The following is an 18,269-nucleotide window of genomic DNA, read 5'->3' as shown; positions in this document are numbered from 1 at the left end:
CCCCCCCCCTCATCACTCCCAACTGAATGGGGCGGTGTCACAAATGGGTCGCACCTCGATGGTGCGGGGTTTTTAGGGGTTAAAACATAGCTCCTTCCCTCTACCTATCAGTTGCCCTCTGAAAAGCGAACTACTCCAAATCGCTCCTCAGAGGGAGAATGGCGCCAGTGTATTGTCTGTGTAACCTGACCGCACTGTCAGCTCCTCGGCTACATAGACTGATGTGACTGTGGGGGGGACACATTAGAGTGTAAGCTCCTCTGGTACAGAGACTGATGTGACTGTGGGGGAGGGGACATTAGAGTGTAAGCTCCTCCGGTGACTGTGGGGGGGGACACATTAGAGTGTAAGCTCCTCTAGGACAGAGACTGATGTGACTGTGGGGGGACATAAGAGTGTAAGCTCCTCTGGTACAGAGACTGATGTGACTGTGGGGGAGGGGACATTAGAGTGTAAGCTCCTCCGGTGACTGTGGGGGGGGGGACACATTAGAGTGTAAGCTCCTCCGGTTCAGAGACTGATGTGACTGTGGGGGGGACACATTAGAGTGTAAGCTCCTCTGGTACAGAGACTGATGTGACTGTGGGGGAGGGGACATTAGAGTGTAAGCTCCTCCGTTTCAGAGACTGATGTGACTGTGGGGGGGGGGGGGACACATTAGAGTGTAAGCTCCTCCGGTTCAGAGACTGATGTGACTGTGGCGGGGGGAACCATTAGAGTGTAAGCTCCTTAGGTTTAGAGACTGATGTGACTGTGGGGGGGGGGGGCACATTAGAGTGTGAGCTCCTCTGGTACAGAGACTGATGTGACTGGCTCAGTGTTCTCTGTACAGCACTGCGGTATATGTCAGAGCTATATAAATGTATCATAATAATAGTGTGTGACTGTGGGGGGACATTAGAGTGTAAGCTCCTCTGGTACAGAGACTGATGTGATTGGCTCAGTGATCTCTATACAGCACTGCGGTATATGTCAGAGCTATATAAATGTATAATAATAATAATAGTGTGTGATTGTGGGGGGACATTGGAGTGTAAGCTCCTCTGGTACAGAGACTGACGTGACTGTGGGGGAGGAGACATTAGAGTGTAAGCTCCTTTGGTACAGAGACTGATGTGACTGTGGGGGAGGGGACATTAGAGTGTAAGCTCCTCTGGTACAGAGACTGATGTGACTGTGGGGGAGGAGACATTAGAGTGTAAGCTCCTCTGGTGCAGAGACTGATGTGACTGTGGAGGAGGGGACATTAGAGTGTAAGCTCCTCTGGTACAGAGACTGATGTGACTGTGGGGGAGGGGACATAAGAGTGTAAGCTCCTCTGGTACAGAGACTGATGTGACTGTGGGGGAGGGGACATTAGAGTGTAAGCTCCTCTGGTACAGAGACTGATGTGACTGTGGGGGAGGAGACATTAGAGTGTAAGCTCCTCTGGTGCAGAGACTGATGTGACTGTGGAGGAGGGGACATTAGAGTGTAAGCTCCTCTGGTACAGAAACTGACGTGACTGTGGGGGAGGAGACATTAGAGTGTAAGCTCCTTTGGTACAGAGACTGATGTGACTGTGGGGAAGGAGACATTAGAGTGTAAGCTCCTCTGGTACAGAGACTGATGTGACTGTGGGGGAGGAGACATTAGAGTGTAAGCTCCTCTGGTACAGAGACTGATGTGACTGTGGGGAAGGAGACATTAGAGTGTAAGCTCCTCTGGTGCAGAGACTGATGTGACTGTGGGGGAGGGGACATTAGAGTGTAAGCTCCTCTGGTACAGAGACTGATGTGACTGTGGGGGAGGGGACATTAGAGTGTAAGCTCCTTTGGTACAGAGACTGATGTGACTGTGGGGGAGGAGACATTAGAGTGTAAGCTCCTCTGGTACAGAGTGTAAGCTCCTCTGGTACAGAGACTGATGTGACTGTGGGGGAGGGGACATAAGAGTGTAAGCTCCTTTGGTTCAGAGACTGATGTGACTGTGGGGGGGGGACATTAGAGTGTAAGCTCCTCTGGTACAGAGACTGATGTGACTGTGGGAGAGGGGACATTAGAGTGTAAGCTCCTTTGGTACAGAGACTGATGTGACTGTGGGGGAGGAGACATTAGAGTGTAAGCTCCTTTGGTACAGAGACTGATGTGAATGTGGGGGAGGGGACATTAGAGTGTAAGCTCCTCTGGTACAGAGACTGATGTGACTGTGGGGGAGGAGACATTAGAGTGTAAGCTCCTCTGGTGCAGAGACTGATGTGACTGTGGGGGAGGAGACATTAGAATGTAAGCTCCGGAGACATTATAGTGTAAGCTCCTCTGGTGCAGAGACTGATGTGACTGTGGGGGAGGAGACATTAGAATGTAAGCTCCGGAGACATTAGAGTGTAAGCTCCACTGGTGCAGAGACTGATGTGACTGGCTCAGTGTTCTCTGTACAGCACTGCGGTATATGTCAGACCTGTAAAAATGTATAAAAATAATAATAGTGGAGGAGGGGACATTAGAGTGTAAGCTCCTCTGGTGCAGAGACTAATGTGACTGTGGGGGAGGGGACATTAGAGTGTAAGCTCCTCTGGTACAGAGACTGATGTGATTGGGTCAGTGATCTCTGTATAGCGCTGCGGTATATGTCAGAGCTATAGTGTATGGCAGTTAGGTTACATATTGAACAGACCCCAAATTGGATGATAGCAGGAAAATAACTTTATTACTCCAGACAGGAAGACAGTCTTTTTTTTTTTTTTTTTTTGGAAAAGATAAGAAATTAAATGAAGAAACTCTGCACTGAATAATCAGGAATCCTCGGAATATCAGGCAGACTTCAGGATCGCAGACTCCAGGATCGCAGACTCCAGGATCGCAGACTCCAGGATCGCAGGTCAGCTTTAGTTGGATGCAATGGTCTGAAAAAAACAGGAGAGAACAAGAAAAAGTAAAAATTTGCATTTTATATTATTATTATATTTTATGTTATTGTTCATTTTTATTATCTCTTCTGGATGGATTACCATTCGCTTATTATAGCAATATAAGAAAGCGTTATCTGTTGTCCTGATGAAGCGGAAGCTCAGTGAAATGCGTAGACGGATAGAGCTGATTTGTACACTTTACTTACTTTGGATGGGGGGATTTGTTTTTTTGTTTTTTTTAACTGTTTTTTAAACTATATATGTAAAAAAAAAAAACAGCTTTTATTTATTTATTTTTTTCTGTAAGTTTCCCGCCAATTGCTGTTTATAAATCACTGGTAAGGCAAATTTAACTGCTTCCTGGAGAAATGGCGGCCAAGCGGGAGCACTGCCATTCCTATGCCAGTCACATGCCTCGTGCATGCCCTAGGGGCCACACTGCAGCACGATCTGTCACCAGACACGGCAGTTGAACTGGGTCAGCTCCCGTACCATGTGATTGCTGTGACCAATCATAGCGATCACAGGACAGTTGTACGCGATGAATGGCTTTCATTCATAGTCATTCACTGTGTACTATTGTGATGATCTCTGTGATTTGGTCACCGTGATCACATGGTACAGACATGGCCAATCACAGTGCATCTGTACCATGTGATAGCTGTGACCAATCATTGCGATCACAGGACAGTTGTACGCAATGAATGGCTTTCATTCATAGTCATTCACTGTGTACTATTGTGATGATCTCTGATTTGGTCACAGTGATCACATGGTACAGACATGGCCAATCACAGTGCATCTGTACCATGTGATTGCTGTGACCAATCATTGCAATCACAGGACAGTTGTACGCAATAAATGGCTTTCATTCATAGTCATTCACTGTGTACTATTGTGATGATCTCTGATTTGGTCACAGTGATCACATGGTACAGACATGGCCAATCACAGTGCATCTGTATCATGCGATTGCTGTTACTGATCATAGCGATCACAGGACAGCTGTACACAATAAATGGCTTTCAATTTCAAATTATTTATTTGCAAAATTTTTATAACAGAAACGAAGAAAAACATTTTCTGTATTTTTTTTGCAAAATATAAAAAAAATCCCAGTGGTAATTAAATACCACCAAAAGAAAGCTCTATTTGTGTGAATAAAATGATTAAACATTCATATGGGTACAATGATGCATGACCACGTAATTGTCATTCAAAATGCAACAGCACTAAAATCTTAAATTGGGCCTGGGCAGGAAGGGGGTGAAAGTGCCCGTTATTGAAGTGGTTTAGGTCCCCTTTTCTCTCTGCATCGGTTCTTCCAATAGATCCTTTACCAGCTGGAGATTGGATCATATTTAATTATTTCAACTTTAATTAGTATTGCTTCCCATAAAATGCATTGCTTCTGATTTCCATTGTGATTTGCGGGTCAATGCATAAAAAAAATGTATTGTGCAAATATGGCAAACCGTTTGCAAAGGTGCCATGAATCTTTAACATAATTTGCTTAATACTTTTATTTTCTAAGATAGTCTTCGCCATCTAGTGGCAATAATGTAGTATGTTTTCCTGAAACAGCTCAATCAGGAAAAAGACCACATTGTTACCACTAGATGGCACCAATGATCCTAAGAAAAAAAAGTATTAAGCAAATGATGTTGAAGATTCGTGGTGCCTCTGCAAATAATTGATGAAAACATTTTTATACATGGAACTTAGTCTTAGGTACTGACCGTGCTGATCCAGCTGTTATAATCAGAGACTCTGGTGAAGACGGAGGGCTTCTTGTAGTAGTTACATCCCAGAGATGATCCAAAGCTAACGACACCATGAAGTTCCCAGCCGCCTTGTGAATTCTGGCAGTTCAGGGGTCCGCCGGAGTCACCCTGCAGGAATAAAGTTAATGTTTTAACACAGGGGAGGAAGATGATTTTATGGAACCCATCAAAAAATGGTGGACAGTCAAATAAAAAGTCATAAAGGAGGAGGTTCTGAGTCAACATATGTCCACATCCTATATATCAGGGGTCTCCAAACTTTCTGAGCAAAGGGCCAATTCACTGGCCTGACTATGGCCATTGAAAGTAGAAAGTGTCCTGGCATCAATGGGAGTATCTTTGGTATTAGGGGGAGGAATAGTGCCCCATCATTGGTGTCAGTGGGAGGAATAGTGCCCCATCATTGGTGTCAGTGGGAGGAATAGTGCCCCATCATTGGTGTCAGTGGGAGGAATAGTGTCCCATCATTGGTGTCAGTGTGAGGAATAGTGACCCATCATTGGCGTCAGTGTGAGGAATAGTGCCCCATCATTGGTGTCAGTGTGAGGAATAGTGCCCCATCATTGGTGTCAGTGTGAGGAATAGTGCCCCATCATTGGTGCCAGTGGAAGGAATAATGCCCTGTTGTTGGTGTCAGTGGGAGGAATAGTGCCCCATCATTGGTGTCAGTGGGAGGAATAGTACCCCATCATTGGTGTCAGTGGGAGGAATAGTGCCCCATCATTGGTGTCAGTGTGAGGAATAGTGCCCCATCATTGGTGTCAGTGGGAGGAATAGTGTCCCATCATTGGTGTCAGTGTGAGGAATAGTGACCCATCATTGGCGTCAGTGGGAGGAATAGTGCCCCATCATTGGTGTCAGTGTGAGGAATAGTGCCCCATCATTGGTGTCAGTGTGAGGAATAGTGACCCATCATTGGTGCCAGTAGAAGGAATAATGCCCTGTTGTTGGTGTCAGTGGGAGGAATAGTGCCCCATCATTGGTGTCAGTGGGAGAAATAGTACCCCATCATTGGTGTCAGTGGGAGGAATAGTGCCCCATCATTGGTGTCAGTGGGAGGAATAGTGCCCCATCATTGGTGTCAGTGGGAGGAATAGTGCCCCATCATTGGTGTCAGTATAAGGAATAGTACCCCCTTGTTGGTGTCAGTAGGAGAATTAGTGCCCCATTGTTGGTGTCAGTGGGAGAAATAGTGCCCCATTGCTGGTGTCAGTGGGAGAAATAGTGCCCCATTGCTGGTGTCAGTGGGAGAAATAGTGCCCCATTGTTGGTGTCAGTGGGAGAAATAGTGCCCCATTGCTGGTATCAGTGTGAGAAATAGTGCCCAATTGGTGGTGTCAGTGGGAGGAATAGTGCCCCATCATTGGCACCAGTGGGAGAAATAGTGCCCCATTGTTGGTGTCAGTGGGAGAAATAGTGCCCAATTGGTGGTGTCAGTGGGAGGAATAGTGCCCCATTGTTGGTGTCAGTGGGAGAAATAGTGTCCCATTGCTGGTGTCAGTGGGGGAAATAGTGCCCCATCGCTGGTATCAGTGGGAGAAATAGTGCCCCATTGTTGGTGTCAGTGGGAGAAATAGTGCCCCATTGCTGGTGTCAGTGGGAGAAATAGTGCCCAATTGGTGGTGTCAGTGGGAGGAATAGTGCCCTGTTGTTGGAGTCAGTATGAGGAATAGGGCATGGCTTGGGAGGAGGCAAAGTTAAAGCCTTTTTGACACACTTAGAACTGGGCATCTTCCCAGTGTACTGTACATGTTAACCTTTCTCTTTTTTTATTTTTTTTTACAGTAGGTTAGTTGTATTCATTGATTTTGGTCCACTTTAAAAGCAAAGATTGAGTTCTACCTAAAATCCAGCATCACCCTTGGAGGATGACCCGGTGGAAGACTTATATCTGCAGTTATTGACCTTGAGTCCTCAAACTACAGTTGCATTGATGGCACCTTGAAGTGGGCTTACGCCATGGTAGAGTGGCCCCTCAACCAATATTATGTCCTTTAAGCATTCCTCAAGTAGCACTCAAGGAATGCTAGCTCTGCAATGATGAGTGAGGACCATAGAGTCTTATCAGGTTGTACGTACATAGCAGGATGACACGATGCCATCTCCTCCAGCGCAGATCATGTTGGTCTTCAAGGTAGTTCCCCACCAGTCACGCTGAGAGCAGATGTCATGGCCCACAACCTGGAGAAGACCTTGCTGCAGGGCGTCTGCACTAGGTCCGTCAGCTAAAAAAAATAAAAAAAATAAAATTTGATCTTATTAACTTCCAAAACTGGAAACTGTCTTCTCCCTATACTTGTAACAGATAAATACAAACAAATATGGACATGGGCAGAGCTTCCAGTGGGGGGTACAGCCAACCCTCCACACCGGGCACCGCTGGGTTAGCAGGAAGGCCTGGGTTCAGCTGGGAACAGGGATGAGTCTAATTGGTAGGGGATGCCACCCATTTGACCATCAGGTAGGCAGTACAGGTCTCCCCACCTATGCACAGCTGGGACCTTGATGAGACTAGCAGAATCTTCAGCTGGAGTGCCAGGAAGGGCAGCAGCCCTTCCAGTTTGGAACCTCTCCTCCTGGGGGGGGGGGGGGACACTGCACTCAGAGGCTCCAAACTATTTATGCAGCCCTCAACCACCCTCTGGGCACAACTCCACAGGGATTGGCTGGGGCTTCATAAATATTAAGGCTGCTTATTTGACTCTCCCACCCACTCTATTCTGGAAGTTTCCAGAAGACAGGAGGAAGCAATCAAACTCGCAGCCTGCAGAGCCCAGAACAGCCCAAAGTAATCACATGCTGGTCTGCTGATTACAGGGGAGCCAGAGAAACTAAATTTGCCTAACCAAACCTAGCAAGCCTATCTGAGAGGATGCTACGAAAATAAGGTCTGATGAAACCCAAACTGCATAGAGAGAATTGGGAGGCGGGGCTGAACACCACGCCACCCTAATTTCTCTCAAAACTCACCATCAAGATGGTCAGAATTAAAATCAGCTGTCTGTGTTAAGAAGCCAAGGAAGACAGCACATTTGACAAAAAAACAAACAAAAAAAAACAGTACACCTATAAGGAATGCAGGGCATCCTAAAACCTAACTAGCCAAGGTCTTCATAGTAGGACTTCTGATTAGGTTCTGTCATGAATAATCCCACCACAAATGGTCTGGCATGCAAAATACACATATGTGAGACTAGGGTTAATGACCTATAACTGAACTCTGCATAGCGAAACCAAATTCATATTCCATAATTTCTATAGTCATGGAGTTACCTTCCTAAATTGGTTACATTGATGTAGAAGAAGATACTATTCAGTTAGACAACTAACACAACTATATTACAAGCTCATGAAGGCTAGTAAGACACATTAGACCTCCTAGGAGGACCATACAAATACTGTATATATTTTCAGAAGTAGAGGACAGGAGTTTCAGTCTATGGGATTTCCACAGTGCAAATGACCTCTAAGTTGATTAAAGCCAAGGCTCACTTACTCTGAAGGTTCCCCCAGCCAGTGACGTAGCAGCCAAAATTGTTTTCAAGGATGACGCCAGCAGGGGGCAGGCAAGCGGGCTGGATGGTGTCACTGAATTCTACAGGTTCTGCCAGCTTAAGGAGGGAGATGTCATTCCTAGTGGATACAAGGGAAAGCATTGACTATGGAACTATGCAATTTAAAGGACCAGTACAATTTTACTTTCATAAACTTTACTTTCATGTAAAAGAGAAACTAATACGAAGCATAATTATATATGTAGTGTAGCTTCCATATGTGTGTAGAACTGGAGATGGTTGAAGTTGTATAAATAAGAACATATCCTCTATGAAGAAGCACCATAGTGTAAAATTAGTTACATTCCTGTCCAGGCGTGACAGCGAGTGATACAGAAATTTTTTAAAGGTCACGTTGTGTGTGTAAAGGATTACGTGCTCATCTAAACAGGGATAGTGAAGGTCACTTTCCATCTGTTGGTGCTTAGATAGGTCCAGAAAAACATAAACCGATACTATCAATAAATATATACATGTTGTATGTAAAATTTCCATATGTGTGTAGAACTTGAGATGCTTGCCATCATTCTTATTTTATGTTGGATAATAAAGTACACCCCCCTCTCTGAAGAAGCTACCGTAGGTTAAAATCAGTTACATTTCTGTCTGAGTGTGACAGAAAGTGTCAGTTACATTCCTGTCTGGGTGTGACAACAAGTGTCAGTTACATTCCTGTCTGGGTGTGACAACAAGTGTCAGTTTCATTCCTGTCTAGGTTTGACAGCGAGTGTCAGTTACATTCCTGTGTAGGTGTGACAGCGAGTGTCAGTTACATTCCTGTCTGGGTGTTACAGCAAGTGTCAGTTACATTCCTGTGTAGGTGTGACAGCGAGTGTTAGTTACATCCCTATCTGGGTGTGACAGGGAGTGTCAGTTACATTCCTGTGTAGGTGTGACAGCAAGTGTTAGTTACATTCCTGTCTGGGTGTGACAGCGGCGAGTGTCAGTTACATTCCTGTGTAGGTGTGACACCGAGTGTCAGATACATTCCTGTGTAGGTGTGACAGTAAGTGTCAGTTACATTCCTGTCTGGGGGTGACAGCGAGTGTCAGTTACATTCCTGTCTGGGCGAGACAGCGCTTGTCACTTACATTCCTGTCTGGACAAGACAGCGAGTGTCAGTTACTTTCTTGTCTGGGTGTGACAGCGAGTGTCAGTTACATTCCTGTCTGGGTGTGACAGTGAGTGTCAGTTACATTCCTGTCTGGACATGACAGTGAGTGTCAGTTACATTCCTGTCTGGACATGACAGTGAGTGTCAGTTACATTCCTGTCTGGGTGTGACAGCGATTGTCAGTTATTTAACTGTCTGGGCCTTAAAATGGACATTATTGGTTCATAAATTCATTCATGGCTTTCCGTATTATTCAGAAACAGTATCATTTTTTCAGAAAAAAGTTATCATTAAACAGCATTCTTTGTGTCTGTTGTGTAGGAGATTACCCATTGGCCAGAACATTGGGGTTCCATCTGGGGTGGTTGATGAGCTTGGTGACGCTGATGGTCTTGATGTTGGATTCAGGCTGCCTCAGGTTGTGTCTTCCGAGCTGAACTCTGTACACTCTGGAGGTGCTGTAAGCAAAGAAATTATGGGATATGTTATATGGGATATAAAAGTGTGGCGTAGCTGGTCAGGGATCACATACACAGCTATGTGGCAGTGGAGCATCTGCCCTCATTTACGCTTTCTACCTGGTATTTGTTGGTCCTCTACAGGGCTGTCTTTAACACAGGGCAAAAGGGTCAGCTGCCCCGGGTCTAGTTATTGTTGTGGGGCCCAAAGCAGCTGCCCTTTGAGCCCCCAAATAGTTGATAAGTGGATTCAAGAGGGCCCAAGAACATTTTTGCCCAGGGTCCAATCAAGAATAAAGACGGCCCTGGTCCCATAGACCCCCTAAGGAGCAATGGGCTGGGGTATCACCCCTGGACAACATAACAGAGGCCTTTCCTACAAGGTTTCCTTTCCAGAAGATGTTCCATTTAGAGCAGGGGCCTCCAAACCACGACCTTTGGGCCACATCTAGACCTCTACAAGATTTTATCAGGCCAGTGGTTAGGGTCAATGGTGTATCCTGCACAGCTTGAGGATTAAAGTCAAAGTAGGCTGCCTGGTATAACCTGATGTAATGGGAGACTCTGATGGGGATCCTGATATAAAGAGGGGCTCTGGTGGGGACCCTGATGTGAAGGGGAACACAGATGGGGACCCTGAAATAAGAGGGGATTCTAGTGGGGGCCCTGATGTAAGGGGAGGACTCTGATGATTACCCTGATATAAAGAGGGGCTGTGGTGGGAACCATGATGTATAGGGGGACTCTGGTGGGGACCCTCATGTAAGGGGGGACTCTGGTGGGGACCCTGATGTAAGGTTGGACTCTGGTTGGGACCCTGATGTAAGGGGAAATCAAATGGGGCCCCTGATGCGAAGGGGAACTCTAATGCAGACCTTGATATAAGGGGGGATTCTGGTGGGGACCCTGATGTAAGGGGGGACTCTGTAGGGACCTTGATGTAAGGGGGAACTCTGGTGGGGACCCTGCTGTAACAGAAGACTCTGATAGGGACCTTGATGTAAGGAGGAATCTGATGGGCACCATGATGTAAGGGTTTTTTGGCCTGCACATACAATGTGGGCCTCATACTAGTTTGGAGACCTCTGCATTGGAGGTCAGAAGGAAAAATCCATACTTGACCCCAATGGTGATGGCACAATAATTCAGTCGCAAGCAAAGCAGAGAGCAGAGAAGAGGAGCACACCACTTAGGGTTTTGTCAGAGGCTTACATCCCATACCTAAGGGATTTAAGTGGTTCCAAAGTCCTACACCTCTCCTTCCTTCAAAGCTTCTTGACCCTCAAAAGATAACATTTCAGCTGTTGTGATCTTTGCACTTCTTTCCATGGCCAACCAACCACACAGACAGACTTCCTCCAAACTAGAGCTAGAACCCTTTCCCCAAGATGCCCTACATGGGCAAGGCTGGCACTTTTTCTTACTATCTATGGTACACCCCACTCACTGCTCTAGGGACCTCTAGTGGCTACCTAGGCACCTACATTGCCTACTCTTCTCTACAGGGTTCCCAACCCTAACTATGGCAATATTTAGGAGCCAATTTGAGGAACTACACTGGATGACTTCATGCAGCTACTCCATATAATTATCTACTGACTGAAGACTCTGAGGCTGGGTTCACGAAAACAATTCATTCTAATCGGCACACCAAGCAACCTAGATAGTTAATCACAAAATTGCTGTTTTTACATTTTGTTTGTCCATTGCCATTCCGTAGGTTGCCCGTTCAATTGAAGGGGCTTCCTTAACACAACACACATTTATCTATTTATCATTTATTTCTTTAGTAACTCCACCCCAAAATCTTTAGTAAAAGTTGCATAAGAGTGCATGCAGACCATCAGTCACCCCAAAGTGAAAACCCTTTTTTCATTGGAGCTCCATATCCATCACATACCTGATGCAGTGACCTGCGGTCAACACCCATTCAGATGAGATGAGAGATCCACCACAGGTATGATACCAATATCCTCCAGAAGTGTACTGGAGTGACACCTATAGGTAAGAAATAAAGATGCTTTGTTAATAGTAAATAGTAAATATAATAGACAGCAGGACTACAGGCAATACGCAGCAAAAGGAAGCCACATACAAAGATTACTACTTCATTTCTGAATTGTATGTAGCACTGTCCCTGTAGGACTTCCTGTGTGATGACTTGTTGAGCCTCCTCTGATTACCCGCAGACAGTCACTTAGGTTACAGTTCACACATTCATCCTTATTCCCAATGGCTCGTCACTGAGTACATAGAGCCCTCCTGATCTCTGCACTGTGTATGTAGCGCACTCCTGATCTCTGCACTGTGTATGTAGCGCACTCCTGATCGCCGCACTGTGTATGTAGCGCACTCCTGATCTCTGCACTGTGTACATAGCGCATTCCTGATCTCTGCACTGTGTATGTAGTGCACTCCTGATCTCTGCACTGTGTATGTAGTGCACTCCTGATCTCTGCACTGTGTACGTAACACACTCCTGATCTCTGCACTGTGTATGTAGTGCACTCCTGATCTCTGCACTGTGTACGTAACACACTCCTGATCTCTGCACTGTGTACGTAGTGCATTCCTGATCTCTGCACTGTGTATGTAGTGCACTCCTGATCTCTGCACTGTGTACGTAACACACTCCTGATCTCTGCACTGTGTATGTAGTGCACTCCTGATCTCTGCACTGTGTACGTAACACACTCCTGATCTCTGCACTGTGTATGTAGTGCACTCCTGATCTCTGCACTGTGTACGTAACACACTCCTGATCTCTGCACTGTGTATGTAGTGCACTCCTGATCTCTGCACTGTGTATGTAGTGCACTCCTGATCTCTGCACTGTGTATGTAGCACACTCCTGATCGCCGCACTGTGTATGTAGTGCACTCCTGATCGATGCACGATGTATGTAGCACATTCCTGATCTCTGCACTGTATATGTAGCAAACTCCTGATCTCTGCACTGTGTATCTAGCGCACTCCTGATCTCTGCACTGTGTATGTAGCGCACTCCTGATCTCTGCACTGTGTATGTAGCGCACTCCTGATCTCTGTACTGTGTATCTAGCGCACTCCTGATCTCTGCACTGTGTACGTAGCGCACTCCTGATCTCTGTACTGTGTACACATTGCACTCCTGATCTCTGTACTGTGTACATAGCGCACTCCTGATCTCTGCACTGTGTACATAGCGCACTCCTGATCTCTGTACTGTGTACACAGCACACTCCTGATCTCTGCACTGTGTACGTAGCGCACTATTGAACCCTGCACTGTGTACGTAGCGTGTGCACTGTGAACTCTGTACATAGCGCACCCTTGAACCCTGCACTCTTAATGTTGCGCATCCCTGAACTCTGCAACATTGTGCACTCCTGAACTCTGTACATCGTGCACCCCTGAACTCTGCATTCTGTACATTGTGCACCCCTGGACTCTGCACTCTGTACATCCCGCACCCCGAACTCTGCACTCTGTACATAGCGGACCCCTGAACTCTGCACGTAGCACATCGCTGAAATTCCCACTCTTTTTAAGCGCACCTCCGCACTTCTTTGGTAAGAATAAAATACAAAATATGCATTGAAAAGTGTTTTCTCTATCTTATCATCTTAACATTTGGTAGTCATATCCCCAAAAATTCTAAGAAGTATCTTTTTTTTTTATCTCATGGACAAAATGTACGAAATAATGTCATACAATCATTCCATAAACACATACTGTACACCGCATATATAATTTGAAGAAAATATGCTTTAATAAGAAGTTTACAATTTGCCAATCAAAAAAAAAAAAATATGTCCCCGGATTTCATTTTAAAAATCTTGTCACCTTTCTTTTGGGGCAACCATAATGCTGAGGCGGCCCGCGATAAAACTGAGTTTGACATCCCTCATATAGAGTGATCAAAGGGTTAAATGTGTGCCTAGCCAGTGTTTATGTGAACTGTGTGTGCTGCTTTTACTAAGGGATGTGATAGATTTTATTCCCTGCCTTGCTGGGAAACAAAATCTAGCCCACCCCCCACCCACCGATCGGCTTGTGCGCCCCCCACGTAATAGGTACGTGATCCAGCGCACAAGAGCCTCCTTGCCACCGTGCATCTAAGTGATTTGGTTACTGAACAAAATGTAACAAATATTTGTACCAGCCAATACAAAGTCCCAATTATGTAACCTTTGAGTGTATACAATGTATAGATATGCTGCTTACCTGCCAAGGCCAACTGTGCGGCACGGCATCCTCACCATTTACCACTCTGGATGTGGCTGGCTTGTAGGTGGGAACACCACAGCCATACGCTGAATAAAAGCATAAAAGGCAAAAATCATCACCACGGGTCACAAAAATGTTATAAAGATGAATGATTTCGGTGGATGGTTACGTCATTGGTGGATTGCAAACAACAAGATTCAGAGGCATAACTAGAACCTTCAGGGCCCCATGCAAGAAACAATGAAGGGCCCCCCGGACCCCTGGCCGGGGCTCTTCCCTTCAAGCCTGGGGCTCTTCCCACTGATCCCGGGGCCCTTTACTCTCATTGCGGGGCCCTTTCACAAGTTCAGCAGTTGGCCCCCTTCCTGCCACCTTGGGACCTCCCCACGGTGGTGGAATGCCAGGGCCCGGTCGCAAGTGTGACCTTTGCGATCCTGGAAGTTCACCCACTGGTGTCAGTAGTTTTTATTTTTTGGTATTTTAATTGTATTATTTTTTATCATTTTATTTTATTTTTTTACAATGTCACTGACTATGACTCTGTCCATTCAGAAAAGGAAGGAGCTGGTAAATTACATATTTACCGACCCCTTCCTGGTTCTCTATTGTGACACATCCCCTGCAGCAGCCGGCAGGAGAGGGGAGGGAGCACCCCGGGTGGGGGGGGGGGGGGGTTTGCGGAAGTGATTAAAAGAAACTAAACAGTAAAGTTAGCCCATGTTTTTGTATATTGTGAAAGATGATGTCACGCCGCGTAAATAAGTCACAAGTCCCTCCCCCATACATTTAGAAAACACCCCCTAGGCTCACACTTAACCCTTTGATCACCCCTAGGTTAACCCCTTCCCTGCCAGTCTCATTATTACAGTAACAGTGAATATTTTTAGCACTGATTACTGTAGTAATGTCACTGGTCCCCCCAAAAGTGTCAAAAATGTCAGATGGGGTCCGATCTGTCCGCCGCAATGTCGCAGTCCCGCTAAAAATCGCAGATCGCCGCCATTACTAGTAAAATAAATAAATAAATAAACAAAAATGACATAAATCTTTCCTCTAATTTGTAGACGCAAACCAATCAAAATACGCTTATTGGGATTTATTTCTTTACCAAAAAATGTGTAGCAAAAAACAAATTGGCCTAAAATGATGAAGAAAAAAATGTTTTTTTTTTTTTTTTTTGTTTTTTTTTGGGAATGTTCTATAGCAGAAAGTGAAAAATATTGTTTTTTTTTTTTTTTCCAGAATTGTCGCTCTTTTTTTGTTTATAGTGCAAACAAATAAAAATCGCACAGGTGATCAAATACCACCAAAATAAATCTCTGTTTGTGGGAAAAAATCAATCTTATTTGGGTACAGCGTCGCACAACCGCGCAAATTGCCAGTTAACATTATGCAGCGCCGAATCGCAAGAAAAATGGCCTGCTCGTTAAGGGGGGGGGGGGGCGGTAAATCTTCTGGTCCAGAAGTGGATAAGCTTTGACAATAAAACCTGGAAGCTGATTGGTTACTAGGCAGAGCTGCACCAGATTCTGTGTACACCAGTTTTAGTAAATCTCCCCCCTACATGACAGGGTGGCAATGCATCAGCACAATCGGGAGAGTTGTCACCTTATAACAGGAAGTGCCTGAACAAAGACCTTCATGGCAGGATCACCAGGGATTATTTTAATGAAAATTGCTAAATTATAAATGATTGAAAAACGATTTATAAAATTAGAGGAGCGTTTAAATCTACTTTTCATTTACATAAATTTCCATTGATGAAATGTTCTTGCAGTGACTGAGGAAGGCTGACAAAATGAGGAACCCAGAATTAGAGAGATGTCCTCAACAGCTATATAAAAGTAAATATAAAAGTAAAATGTTGCTCTATGACAAAAGTAGCAAAAAAAAAAAAAAAAAAAAAAAAACAACAACCAAAAACAAAAGAAAATAAATAATGACCTAAATAAATAAAATTAAAAAAATAAATAAAATACACATGCAAAACTATAGCTCAAATGGTAAGACAAAAAAACAAAAAAACAAAACAAAAAACAACAACCAAAAACAAAAGAAAATAAAAAATAATGACCTAAATAAATAAAATAAAATAAAAAATAATAAAATACACATGCAAAACTATAGCTCAAATGGTCAGACAAAAAAACAAAAAACAAAACAAAAAACAACAACCAAAAACAAAAGAAAATAAATAATGACCTAAATAAATAAAATAAAAAAAATAATAATAAAATACACATGCAAAACTATAGCTCAAATGGTAAGACAAAAAAACAAAAAACAACAACCAAAAACAACAACCAAAAACAAAAGAAAATAAATAATGACCTAAATAAATAAAATAAAAAAAATAAATAAAATACACATGCAAAAGTATAAAGCTCAAATGGTAAGACAAACCTCCGACAGCCAACAGCAGCAATGCAAGTAGGGAATCCATTGTCCTCGGACAGCCTTGTCCAACAACAGGCCTGGAGGCCTATTTATTCAAACTATTTCTATCGATCGGTTGACATTTGTGCTAAATATATCACTTATCTCCTCCAAAAAAGCATATTTGTTTATTCCCGCAGCCCGAAATATATTTTATCGCAGCCCTTTAGCTGTACTGACCTTGGTGGTTGTCCAACTTTAACACAAGACCCGGCCATACTTTCTTTTTCTGCTTGGTATTTTATATTTCTTCGTTACAAGTTATAATATATTTTCAATTAATATTTTTTTGTTGTTTTGTATTTATAAAAAAAAAAAAAAGAAAAAATCCTTCTCACTCTGCTAATTTATGCAGGATTTCCTCACTACCAAACAATATTGTGTTTCGTACTTTTCTAATATGTTAACCACTTTACCACCGGAGGATTTTGCTGTCTTACGTCCAGGCCACTTATTGCGATTCGGCACTGTGCGACTTTAACTGACAATTGACGACGCCGTACCCAAACGAAATTTACGTCCTTTTTTTCCCACAAACAGAGCTTTCTTTTGGTGGTATTTGATCACCTGTGCGATTTTTACTTTTTGCGCTATAAACAAAAAAATAGCGAACATTTTGAAAAAATAACAATATTTTTCACATTTTTTTATATAAAATTCCCCCCAAAAAATTAAAAAATTCAAAATTTTTTATCATTTTTGGCCAATTTGTTTTCTGCTACATATTTTTGGTTTGCGCAAAAGTTATTGCGTTTACTAACTAAGGGTCTTTTAGTCCCCCCAGATCCCTCCACCACAGTACCTGTGAAAAAAAAAAATATAAAAAAAATAAATTTTTTTTAAATGTCTGAAAATATCAGCCAATATCGGCCGATACCGATATCCGATGACCAAAATATCGGTATCGGCACTTAAAAAACAATATCGGTTGATCACTATACAAACTATACAGAAATCGTACAAAAATTCATATAGTGTGTACGATACTATAGAAGCTGATTGGCTCCCATGCACAGCTGCACCAGATATTGCACTCTCCAGTTTTAGTAAATCGACCCCGGGTGTTTTTTTTCTCGCAGCCTGAAATATATTTTATCGCAGACCTTGGTTGTTGTAGAGCAAAGGACACCAACAAGACCAGGCCACAATGTTCCTTTATTTCTTAGAAGTGGAAAAGACCGATGCAATTTTTGAAACAAAGTTTTCGTTTTTGTTTTCTTTCGTTTTGGATTGAGTGGAGAGGGATTGGAACCCCTGTCAGGTTTTTCTTGTTCAAAAGTTTTATTAAGAATAATGAAGTAACAAACGAGAATAAACAGCGGTACAGGTTTCGGTACATAGTGCGGTGTAAGTCAGTAGGTACCATTGACATAGAATAAACAACAATGAATTGCTCAACCATAGTATGGAAACAAGGAGTGTTGCAAAATTACAAACTGTAACAATATACAACAGGGGGTATTAAGTAACAAACCAGAGGTAGAATGTAACTCGTAGGGGAGATGAAAATGTTGCCATTGTCTCCCACGAATAATATGACCCTGTCAGGTTTTTATTGCTGTCTGCACCCCTGTTAGAGAGGCTCAGCCTTTCCATTGGTTCTGTTTGCCATTGTCATTGAAAGGAAAAGTAAAAGAAAATCCCAAATTTTGGGTTGTCCCCAGAAAAGTAATAGAGGAGAAATCTTCCAATGTAGATGCTAGTTCTGGTGATCTGGGGTCCCTAAGGGTCAGACATTTACTTAAAGTGGTAGTATGCTCCGCTTTTTAACTTTTATCTACAGGTAAGTCTATAATAAGGCCTATAATAAGGATTACCTGTAGG

At 43.7% G+C, this 18,269-nt stretch overlaps 1 protein-coding gene across 1 annotated transcript; it reads right to left on the bottom strand.

Annotated features, from left to right (window-relative positions):
- Nucleotides 1-2,839: 2,839 nt before the first annotated feature.
- LOC309568039 (chymotrypsin-like elastase family member 2A) lies at nt 2,840-16,452 on the bottom strand (the record flags this gene model as incomplete). Its single annotated transcript, XM_082273617.1, has 8 exons — nt 2,840-2,884; nt 4,630-4,782; nt 6,754-6,899; nt 8,171-8,307; nt 9,672-9,800; nt 11,701-11,798; nt 14,007-14,095; nt 16,413-16,452. The coding sequence occupies 8 exons, from the start codon at nt 16,450-16,452 to the stop codon at nt 2,867-2,869; spliced, it is 810 nt and encodes a 269-aa protein (XP_082129743.1). The 3' UTR covers nt 2,840-2,866.
- Nucleotides 16,453-18,269: the final 1,817 nt, after the last annotated feature.

The sequence above is a fragment of the Pelophylax lessonae genome, assembly GCF_965119305.1.
Source record: "Pelophylax lessonae genome assembly, chromosome: 12".
Classification (NCBI taxonomy): domain Eukaryota; kingdom Metazoa; phylum Chordata; class Amphibia; order Anura; family Ranidae; genus Pelophylax; species Pelophylax lessonae.
The sequence above is the reverse complement of the archived record's forward strand: the minus strand, read 5'-3'. Positions and strand labels throughout refer to the sequence as shown.